We start from the raw sequence: 12,441 nt of genomic DNA, 5'->3' as shown, positions 1-12,441 counted from the left end.
TGGTTCCACTTTTTTTTTTTTTTAGATGATTTTTCTTCAGATCATCATATAGGCTAATCTCTCTCTCTCTTTTATATAATATTTAACTTAACTGAATTCTGCATCAGATATTATCTTCAATACATGTTGACAGAAAAGATGTTAGCTTGGGAGAATATACGGACTAATAGATTAACAATAGCCACAGACAGAGTTCAGAGTGATTCTTACAGTGTTTCTATTGGCATGTGCAGCAGCCTGGAAAGTAAGGTGCTGGAGATTTCAGGGCCTTCTGTGGGTCATCATGGAACAGGTAAATACATGGGCTGTGTTAAGGTAACTAAGAGTAAGAAGAGGTGCATGTATATTTACATGTACACTAGTGTAAGGAGCATTGTTAGTAAACTGGATGAATTTGAATTGCTGGTCAACAATGCATACATTGTTGGGATATCAGAGGCATAGTGTTACTCAGATATAAGGAATGCCAAGTTTGAATAAGGGGAGTACAACGTATACAGAGAGGACAGAAAGGGGGGGGCGGTTATGCTCTTAATTAAGAAACACATAAAAATCTAAGGCAGTGCATCCAGTTAATATGAGAGGCCAGTGCAATGTTAGTCAGTTTGGTGAGAGAGCAAAAATGAAAGTAGGAGTGTGTTTATATGCCTAATGACTCTGATGAGTACAACAATCAACTGTACAGAGAAATAAGAGTGGGCCAGTAAATCAGAATGTCTTATAACAGAGAATTTTATTTTTCCAAATATTGACTAGAACTTGTGGTTTGGTCACTCACACACTAGTAAGGCTTTTGTGGACTCTTGGCCGACCGGGCTAGCCAGGTGGGTAAAGTGCCTGCCTGGCAACTGAAAGGTCGCGGGTTCGAATCCCGCCTCGGGCTTGGATCAAAGTACTGCAAAAACCTTGGAAGGTGCATTATGGCCACAGAAGCCAGTGCGCCAACAACTACCAAAAAAAAAAAAAAAAAAAGTGGACTCTTGATCTGATTATCGGAAGTGATTATTCATGCATTAAGAATCTGCAGTTGTATAAAAGAACCACTAAGTGGCAGTGATCACAGTGTATTGATGTGGGATTTACATAAAGAGGTAACTATCATGAAGGGTAAGGTTTTTTGCTTTCATGAAGTTGACTACAGGGACTTGGACAGTTTTTATATTTTATACAATGAGACCAACTGATGATGTTCCATCAGCAGATTCTGAATGGGAAGCATTCAATGAAATAATCATAGAGGTTACTTACCTTTTCATACCAACTGAGAAATACTGTTCAAAGCTTACACCTAAATGGATTTCAGATGAAATGATGAGCCTTGTTGCAGAGAAGAAAAATGTATGGAATGCGTATAAATTGTCAAATGATATAGAAACTTATGGTAGATGGAAACTAGGCTGCAGTCAAGTCACAAAGGAGATTAGGCAAGCTAAGGCTCAGTATGAGAAATCTTTGGCAAAGGATTCAAAGAAGAATAGCAAACACTTTTCTCATGTAAACACTAGAAGAAAGGGGATGAATCACATAGATCTACTTTGTCGATGGTTCAGCTGTTGACAGTTGTACTCGGGTTGCTGACAAGCTGGATAAGTATTTTGCATCTATATTCATACAAGGAATTATTATTGTTATTAATAGCTATATGGTGCAAAGGAAGCCCAAGGCTTTTGCTGCACTAGCCAAAAAAGAATTTTAGTTACCTTGAGAGAGAGAGAGAGAGAGAGAGAGAGAGAGAGAGAGAGAACAAGAGTCAGAAGTAGAACAGAATCACCAAGAAAGAGAAGAATGATGATATCCAGCTCAGGACCCTGGGTGTGCTAAGCCCATACTCACCAGATATGAGCCCCTGCAGTTAATTTTCTTTAGCGGAAGAGATGCAAGAAGTTATATAAAACTCTATCAGGAAGCTAAATGTTTTTGTAATAACTGAGAGTAAAGTGTGGGAGACAATTTCTGAAAGCTAAATGTAGGAAAGGCACCCAGGGAGGATGGGATTAATCCAATTATATTAAGGGAGGGTAGCCTATGAGATAAGCAAACTCTTAGCCATATTTATGAGAACATTCTTGGATTCAGGGGAAGTCCCATGAACTGCAGATGTGCAAATGAATCTCATATTCACAAAGGAGAGATGAAAGAATGACATGAGTAATTACAGACTTGTTAGATTAACTTTTGTTCCATGGAAAATAATGGAGTCACTGGTTAATAAAGAAGTAATGCAGGACCATCTAGGCAGGAGCGCAGCTATATATTTCAGTCACAGCACAGATTTGTTAAGGGGCAGTCTTGTCTGAGTAATTTGATTGGATACTATGATGCAGTAACAAAGGAACTGGATGCAAAAAATAATTTTGATATTGTATACAGTGGATTCCGGTTATTTGGGCCATCGGTTAATTGGGGCAGCCGTTTATATGTGGCAAATCTTAAAAATCAGAACCCAATCGAGAAAATTACTTCGCTTAATTGGGATAGCATGCTGTTTAATTGGGGCAGGAGACCACAGCACTGGAGATTACCCTATGATTGTCTCTGACGGTACCACGTGGTTCAGTTGAAATTCTTTAGGTCAAAACCATAAAACAATAAAAACGATTAGCAGTCACCTGTTTATTGGGCTTTTCTGTTAGTAAAATCTATCATAAATGGACAGTAAACTCGATCTTACTGAATTTGCGATAATACCGACAGCTGGAATTCTGTGGGTTATTATGGTGAAATGTGTTTCCACTTCCATGAAATCTTCAATCATATAAAAAAATTAATTTTCAGATCTTCTCTTCATTCCTATTTTTAAAGCTTTGTAACTCGTTACTCCGTTCTCACTTGCGCATATCGTGTTACTTGCAATTTGTGTGTGCCGTGTTCTTTGTTATTGATTTCTTATCTTTTTACTGTTTTAAATTTTAACCCCCACCCACAACTGTCAAGTGAACAGAAATGTCAACTAGTTAGTATGTACATATTACAGTACATATTAATTATTCTGATTATCACGTATATTCTTCCGATTTTCACATATCATTTAAATTTTTAATTTGTAAGGTAATAAAGGGTAAATTTGTGCTTAATATATTTTTGTTTTTATAGCCTGTGGATAATATTCCTCCTATTTTTGCTAATTAGAATTAAAATTCAATTAGCATTAGCATTAGTAGAGGCATTTGATGCAAGAAAGCAAGCTTATGCAGCATCAGCCAAAAAAAAATAATAAATAAATAAAAAAAAACCACTTCCACTTCACCCCTCTGTTCATTCGAAATACCTGTCCAGCTGAGCCTTAAACTTATTTAGGCTATCAACTTCCACGACAAGGGATGGAAGTTTGTTCCATCAACCAACCACCCGCTGGCTAAAGGCAAATTTCCTCATGTCTTTCCTCAATTTGAATTTATGCCCTCTCAGGTGATTATTCTGAGCAAGAGGAAGAATCCCATCAGCACTGGCGCCTCCGTAGCCAGGTGGGAAGGAGCAGCAGTGCGTAGCACACGCTTCTTGATTAGACCCGGGTTCGAGCCCGTCACCACCAAATTCGGAGGATGCGGAAAGGTCAGGGAATGACCACCGCATATTCCCGGAGCAATATGGCCTTAGTTGCTAATGTTCCTAAAAACCAAATAACAACAAACCCATCAGCACTGAGCATGCTCAAACCATTCAAGGCTTTATACACCTCTATCGGATCACCTCGCCGGTGCCTAGTCTCCAGACACTGTAATTTGCAAAACTTAAGCCTTTCTTCGTAAGAGCACCCATTTGTTCCATTCACCAACCTTGTTGCCCTTCTCTGCACTCATTCCAGCATCTCTACATCCTTCTTGAAATGAGGCCTCCAGACCTGTATACAGTACTCTAGGTGTGGCCTGACCATTGCCTTATACAAGGGAATAATCACCTCCTTATTCCTGCTAGAAAAATTCCTATATACCATCGACAATACACCATGAGCTACTCTTGCAGCCCATCTGCACTGCTCAGAAAACTTCATATCTGCCTGCACAAACACACTCAGGTCCCTTTCATTCTCTACCACTGTCAGTGTAGTACCACAGAGATGATACGTTGCTCTGTAGGCGCCTCCGTAGCCAGGTGGGAAGGAGCAGCAGTGCATAGCACACGCTTCTTGATTAGACCGGGGTTCGAGCCCGTCACCACCAAATACGGAAAGGTCAGGGAATGACCACCGCCATATTCCCGGAGCAATATGGCCTTAGTTGCTAATGCTCCTAAAAACCAAATAACAAACAAACATACGTTGCTCTTTGGTTGCTGTTTCCCATATGTAGTTTTTTTTTTTTTTTTGATTTGGTAGTTGTTGGCGCATCGGCTTCTGTGGCCATATTGCACCTCCCAAGGTTTTTGCAGTACTTTGATCCAAGCCCGAGGCGGGAATCGAACCCGCGACCTTTGGGTTGCCGGGCAGGTACTTTACCCACTCGGCTAGCCCGGTCGGCCCCATATGTAGTACTTTACATTTGTCAATGTTAAACTTCATTTGCCACCTCACAGCCCATCTGCTCAACCTTTCCAGATCCTGTTGCAGTAGCATAGTGTCAGTAGTGTCCTTGACAACCCTGCCAACCTTCATATCGTCTGCAAACTTGGACATTAAGCTTGATATACCATCATCAATATCATTTATAAATACAGAAAACAATAATGGACACAATACTGAACCCTAAGGGACTCCACTAATAACATTAGTCCACGATGAGCAGTGTCCATTGATTACCACTCTCTGTCTTCTCCCCCTCAACCACCCCTTTATCCATAGCAGCAATTTGCCTCCAATGCCACACTGCTCCAATTTGTGCACCAGTCTTCCATGTGCAATAGTATCAAAAGCCTTTCTAAGATCCAAGTATATAATATCAAAGTTATTCCCTGCATCCAGTTCTTTTGTGACTGCATCATAGTATCCAATCAAGTTGGTCAGGCAAGACTTCCCCTGAACAAAACCATGGTTTTGTTCAGGGGAAGTTTTGCCTGTGTCTGAGCTATAACTGAAGTCTTGTCTAGATGATCCTGCAGTGCTTCTTTAACCAGTACCTCCATTAATTATCCAGGAACAGAAGTTAAACTAACAGGTCTATAATTACTTGTGTCGCCCTTTGATCCTCCTTTGTGAATTGGGGTCACATTTGCACATCTCCAGTCCATGGGTACTTCCCCTGAGTCCAAGGAAGCTCTCGTAATTATGGCTAAGGGTTTGCTTACTTCCTTTGCTGCCTCCTTTAATATAACTGGGTAGATCCCATCCACCCCAGGTGCCTTTCTTGTATTTATCTTCAACAATTTCTCCTCCACTTTACTCTCAATTATTACAAGATTCTCTAGCTTACTGCCAGAGTTGAATACACCTCTGGCATTCCCCTCGCTGAATAACTCCTCATGTGTGAATGTCGATGCAAAATATTCATTTAGTTTGTTAGCTGCCTGAGCAGGATCATCAACAGTTGATCCACCGATATCAAGTGGACCAATCTGATTCATCCCCTTCCTTCTAGAGTTTACATAAGTAAAGAACTCTTTGCATCCCTTGCCAAAGATTTCTCATAATCTGCCTTCGTCTGCCTAACTTCCTTTGTAACTTGGTTACAGATCAACTTGTATCTATCGTAGGCTGCTGTGTCACATTTAATTTGTATGTATCCCATGCATTTTTCTTCTCTGCCATATGTCTCATTAGTTCATCTGACATCCACTTAGGCCTAAACCTTGAACAATATTTCTTAGTTGGTATGTAAAGCCTAGTAGCATCCAAGCTAAGTTCTTTGAATGCTTCCCATTTTGAATTTGCTGTTGGTAACATCATGAGTTGGCCCCACTGTATAGAATTTAAATACTGTCTCAGTCCATCGTAGTTGCCTTTACGAAAGCAATAACCCTTCCCTTTACCCCTAATGGTAGTTACCTCTTTGAGTAAATCCCACTTCAGCACACTGTGATCACTGCCACCTAGTGGTTCATTTACCTGCAGATTCTTAATGCATGAAGAATCACTACTGATAATCAAATCAAGAGTATTTCTCCATCTAGTTGCCTCCCGAAGATGCTGATGTAGAAAACAATCATCCAATAAATCCACAAAAGCCTTGCTAGTGTGTGAGTGACCAGCTCCCAATCTCCAGTCAATATCTGGGAAATCAAAATCCCCCATTATAAGACTCTCTGATTTACTGGCCCACTCTATTTCCCTGTACAATTTCTTATTATACTCATCAGAGTCATTAGGCCTATAGCACACTCCTACTCTCAATTTTGATATCCCAATGCTAATGTCACACCAAACTGACTCGACACTGCACTGTCCAGCAATGTCGACTGGCTTCACTTCCTTGGATTTTATGTATTTCTTAACTAATAGCATATCCCTTCCTCCCTTCCTATCCTGTCTATCCCTTCTGTAGACATTGTACTCCCCAAATTCCAGTTCTGCATTCCTTATATCTGTGTGACACTACATCTCTGAAATCCTCACACTATCTGCCTTTGATGTTTTGAGCAATACCTCAAATTCACCAAATTTATTTACTAAACTCCTAGCATTGGTGTACACGCAAGTATACATGCACCTGTTCTTTTTTTTAGCTATCCTAACACAACCCATGTGTTTACTTGTACCCCAATGATTCCCAGCAGTCTTTGAAATATCCTGCATCTTATTTTCCAGGCTGCAGCTCATTCCAATGGAAGCAGTGCAAGAATCACTTTCACCTCTGCCAGTGGCTACTGTTAATCTATTAGTCCTTGTCTCCCCCAAATCTAGCAGTTTTCCGACCCACCTAACAATGCCTTGATAGCATCAGCAAACATTTTTGCACCCTTTCTATTTAAGTGTATCCCATCCCTGTAGAAGCAGTCTCTCCTGTTAACAAGTACAGACCAGGCTGAAAAAAATTCTACCTCCCCCCTTGAGCCTTGCACAATCTTTCCAGGGCCGAATTGATCGACAGGGCTCTCATCATATACTCCCTCCTATCGTGTCTGAGCAGAATTGCAGACACTTTCAAATTCAACCCTAATTCACGGCTTTTTTTCAACAGTGACCTGTACTTGTTAAGTTAAGCAATTCACAAACATGATCACAATGACCGGCGCTTACCCTCACATCGTATAGTGAACGGTACTTTACTATGGCGAGTTCTTCGTAATGTGATTTGATTGTACAGTGGATCAATTGTAAAGGGGAGTACATTGTATTTTTAACTATTTACGTGAAACTTCGGATAACTGGGGCAGCCGCTTAATTGGGCCAAAATGCACTAGTCCCGATGTGTCCCAAATAACCGGAATGGACTGTACTTGGATTTCAGGAAAGCTTTTGATACTTTTTGTGTGCAATGGACTGCTATACAAACTGGAGTAGTGTGGTATCGAGGGCAACTTTCTGCTGTGGATAAAGGGATGGTTGAGTTGGAGAAGATAGAGGGGTGTTATCAATGGAACTGTTCTTCGTGAACTAAAATTATCAGTCTAGTACCCCAAGTTTCAGTGCTGGGCCCATTCTTGTTTTCTGTATTTATTTATGATATTGATGAAGGTATATCGGTCTTAATGTCTAAGTCTGCAGATGACTGAACTTGGCAGCATGGTTAATTACAATAATGGCAGTATTCTACAATAACAATATCTAGAAAAATTAGGCAGTTGGGCTGAGAAATGGCAACTGAAGTTTAACATTGACTAATCCAAAGCACTGCACATGGGTAGCAGTAATTCCAGATTAATGTACCAACTGTGTGGCATTATGAAAAGTATAATGTATAATAAAACTGTATAATGAAAAGACCTGATATAATTGTGCAGATATGAAGTTCTCTGAGCAGCGCAGACTGGCTGCCAGGTCAGCACTTGGAGTTTTGTCAATTAAATACAGGAATTTTACTAGCATAGATAAGGAGGTGATTATGCTGTTGTACAAGGCACGGATCAAGTCACATCTTGAGTATAATCTTAAGGGAGGCGGCAAGTGAGTGCATTGAACCATTGTGGCTAATTATGAGAGCATCACTGGCTCAGGAGTGATGCTGTTGGATTGGAAAAGTGCACCAGTGTATCTCCAATACATAAGGGTGGTTCTAAGAGTGAAATGGCAAATTACCAGCCAGTCAGTCTAACTTCAGTAGTAGGGAAAATCATGGAGACAATAATCAAGGGTGGAATTCAGGATCATTTAGGTAGAAATGGAATTCTAAAGGATACTCAGCATGATTTTGTAAAGGGAAAATCATGTTTAACTAATCTGGTTAGCTATTTTGAGAGGGTCACTCAAGAGCTTAGGGAATAATTTCGACATTGTTTATTTGGATTTCAGCAAACCATTCAACTCAGTCCCACACGAGTGGTTTCTTTATAAGCTAGAAAAGGTTGGAATCACAGGGAAACTCCTTGCTGGATGGCTTCAGGGCAGGAGGCAGAGGGTTGTAATAAATGGTTATTCCTCAGATTGGGTTGATGTAAGAAGTGGGGTTCCCCAAGAATCAGTATTAGGGCCACTGTTGTTTTTGATTTTCATAAATGACATCGATGAAGGGATAGAGGGCGTGGTGTCTAAATTTGCAAATGACGTAAAGATTGGTAGCGTAGTTAATGATCACCACCAAGTAGATCTTCTTCAGAGTGACCTAGATAGACTTCAGGGATGGTCAGAAAAATGGCAACTATGCTTTAATCCAGAAAAGTGTAAGGTATTACACCTGGGGAACAGTAACCTCAAAATAACTTATACACTTTTGGTGGAGTTGTGTGGGCATGAGTAGTGGAGGAAAGGACTTGTGTGTTACGATACAGTCAGACATTTAAGTTCTCAGAGAATTGTAGACAGGTTGCAAGGAAGGCCCATGGTGGCCTGTCGATGATTTATCGAACAATTGCTAGTAGAGATAAGGACGTCATAATCCCAGTATATAATGTTAGACCACACTTGGAATACTGTGTTTAAGTATGGAGACTGCACCTAAAGAAAGACATTGTGCTTCTTGAAACAGTCCAAAGACAGGTAACTCACCTGGTGAGATGAGCAGAAGGGCATCCATATGAGGAAAGACTTTGAATATGTGGGTTGCAGAGCTTGGAAACTTAGGTACCTTAGAGGAGACTTGATTGAATTGCTTAAGACTTGAGAGGCATGAGTAAAGTGAATGAGGATGACATTTTCATAGTTATAAATGATTCTAGAACTAGGGGCCATAATTTCAAGTTACTGAGGTGGAGGAAGATATTTAGATTGGATTGCAGGAAGTTTTATTTTAGCTAGCGAGTTATAAATTACTGGAATAAGTTACCTACATGTGTGGTAGAGGCTGACAGTTTGGGGAAATTCAAAGGTTGGCTGGATAATTACCTATGGGAGGAGGGAAATGCATAGGTTGTCAATTTCCTTTTCTCTTATTATTTTTTATCATTATTATTATTTTATTTTTATTATTATTATTATTATTTTTTTTTTTTGGCTGGTGCAGCATATGGCATAGGCTTCCTTGCACCATGTGGCTATTGCTAATACTAACTATATACAGGTCTGGAGGCATCATTTTAGGAAGGATGTAGAGCTGCTAGAAGTACAGAGAAAGGCAATGAGATAGGTGCAGGGAACAGAGGAATACTATTACCAAGAAAGGCTTCAGTTCTGCAAATTGCAACATCTGGAGACTAGGCTCCTGCAAGGTATTCTGATTGAGGTGTTTATGGCTTTAAATGGATTAATGAAGTTCAGTGCTGATGGGATGCTTCCTCTTGTTCAGACTACACACATGAGGTGCCATAAATTCAATTCGAGGAAGGATGGTTGCAGATTAGATATTCGGAAATGCGTCTTTAGCCAGCAGGTGGTTAATTGCTGAGACAAACTTCCATCTACTGTTGTGAAATTCAAGGAAGGACTAGACAAACTATTGGAAGGAATGAATGGGTGAAATGGGAGGTTTTTTTTTTTTTTTTTGCTGATGTTGTATAAGTCTGCTTTCTTGGATCATTTGCCGCTACTAATGCTGATGATATCAATCCTTCAAAAACTCAGTCCTGTCTTATATTTCACAAAAAGGATTCGTCTGCTCTTACGCTTATCTTTGATGACACTCAGATTTCTAGACAAGATCGCATATTTCTATTAGGGATTACACTTCTAATCTCTCCTGGCATAAGCACATCACAAATATTGCTTCCCCTGTATCTAAAAAAATGAGTTTTATCTTTCGCCCTTGACATTACTTTTCTTCCAAACAGCTGCTTTCTCAGTACACATCTGAAATCCACTCTACTATGGAGTATCATTCCCACACCTGGGCTGGTATCCCCAAAATACTCTCAGGCTTATAGACTATTCGAAAGAGGGCAATTAGGTTAATTAATGACCCATCTCTAACAAAGTCTCTCCACTCTTTGTCTTGTAGACATTGTTTCTGCTGCCTTTTCTATAGATACTTCCATGGGCACTGTTTTTACAAATTGGCTTCTAAAATTCCTGCTCTCTCTTCCAAACCAGTCTGAACATGTGCCACAACCTGTCAGCATCCTTTTACTGTCCAACTTCACACTCACAGAACCTGCTTTTCTTCTTCCTCATTTATTCCTTCAACTTCCATTTTCTGAAACAGCTTCCCTTTATGTGTATTTCTTTAAAATTACAAACTAAAGAAATTCATGTCTAATGTCAACAAATATCTTCTTTCATCTTCTCAGCCTTCAAGTCGCACATGGTACTAAGTAGTATAGGTTCTAATACCCTTTATGCTTGTAGTTTTCATTAAAAAAAAAAAAAAAAATCTTAGCTTTATATTTTGATTGGATGTAGATTCAGTATATAACTTGCCTTCTGTATGGATTTTATTGAGCAGATTCAAGTGATATCTCTTTAAATCTAATTCACACATTAATATCATTATTGTTCTCTAACAGGAATTTCCATTTTCCAACTTTATTAAGATAATTTTCTTTCTGTAGCATCCTCCGTAATGGTATAGTGGTGTCATCACTTGTTTTAAGAGATCCAGGTTTGTATCCTATCAGAGACAGGAGGAATTCTATGGCCTATAAAAATGGGGCTGTAGTTAGCCATTCCAGGTTTTTCTGACCACACAATATGCAAATCATGTCATGGATACACACTTTGTTGTAGGCCATAATAAACTTGTATTATGGCCTTAGATGAAAATCCACTGTGAAAAATCACAATACCCCTTCATTAGTATTTTTTATTTTATTTTATTTTATTTTTTTGCATTTTCCAAGGCATTTCTTTCCAAACATTAGCTTTGAAAAATTTTATCTCCTATTTAGCATTACTAGTAATTTGCACTCTTAATGATGTACTTATGTTGTTTTTTAATTTATAAGTATTCTGTTTATTCGGTATGAAACAGCTAAAAGATCAATAACGAGACAAGGCTGAATAATTTGTAAAATAAACATATCGCACTTTTGTATGAATACTGTCCTTCTAATGCAGTGTAAGCTGCTTATTTTACAATATATTGTGCTTAATTTTATTCTCTCAGTTCACTCTACTTCTGATTTTATGTTCATTTATTCTACAGTTACACTTCACTGGATTTGTTAACATATTTTGGAAGTTAAGATATACTAATGAAATAAAATAATCTTATTTTATTAAATAAGATAAAATATATTAATTTTTTTTGATAAAAAGATATTAAAATATGAACTAGGAATGATACTTAAAGCTCATTACTAGTTTATATTTTATTGTATTTCAAAAAAAATGTAAAAGAATTTTTGTTATATAAAAACTGTTATATATTACAAACTTGATGTCTCAGATACAAGTTAAATTAATAACTTCTTTTTCAGTTATGAAGGATGGCTAGCAGGTGCCCAGCTTTCATTTGATACAAATAACAAAAAAATTTCCAAATCAAATTTTGCTGTTGGATTCCAGCAACATGATTTTATTGCTACTGCAACTGTGTAAGTTTTAATTCATTGAATCACATACTGTATTACTTAATATTCTGTATATTCCATATATACTATTATGAATTGTCCAAGTTCTTTAATAAATGCCTTTACTCTATGGTACTGAAAGTATACATTGCAGAAAAGTAATAATTTTGCTCTTATTAGATCATTCAGAAGAAAAGTAACATCATTAAAATGCTTACATTATTCCCACTTATTGAGATAACATAAGAGGGATGTGGCATTTAATACAAATTTCAGGGTATCCATTTTTTTTTTTCTCTCTTTTTAAGCACGTTCACAAGTATGTATGCTAAGTGCTTATTGTCTTCGCCATGTCCATTGGTCCATCCATCCAGGTGTAACAGGCACCTCCATAGCCAGGTGGGTAGGAGCAGCAGTGCGTAGCACACACTTCTTGATTAGACCGGGGTTCGAGCCCGTGAGCCACCAAATATGGAGGATGCAGAAAGGTCAGGGAATGACCACCGCATATCCCCCGAGCAATATGGCCTTAGT

At 38.7% G+C, this 12,441-nt stretch overlaps 1 protein-coding gene across 1 annotated transcript in view; it reads left to right on the top strand.

The window, feature by feature from the left end:
• LOC150081704 (voltage-dependent anion-selective channel-like) overlaps positions 1-12,441 on the top strand; it is a 180,556-nt gene that overhangs the window by 99,569 nt on the left and 68,546 nt on the right. The window contains exon 6 of the mRNA XM_090379569.1: positions 11,815-11,931. Within this exon, the coding sequence (XP_090235695.1) occupies positions 11,815-11,931 (117 nt within the window). The remainder of the gene's footprint in view (positions 1-11,814; positions 11,932-12,441) is intronic.

The sequence above is a fragment of the Mastigoproctus giganteus genome, chromosome 8 (genome assembly GCF_048544385.1).
Source record: "Mastigoproctus giganteus isolate SK-2022 chromosome 8, ASM4854438v1, whole genome shotgun sequence".
Lineage (NCBI taxonomy): Eukaryota > Metazoa > Arthropoda > Arachnida > Uropygi > Thelyphonidae > Mastigoproctus > Mastigoproctus giganteus.
The sequence above is the reverse complement of the archived record's forward strand: the minus strand, read 5'-3'. Positions and strand labels throughout refer to the sequence as shown.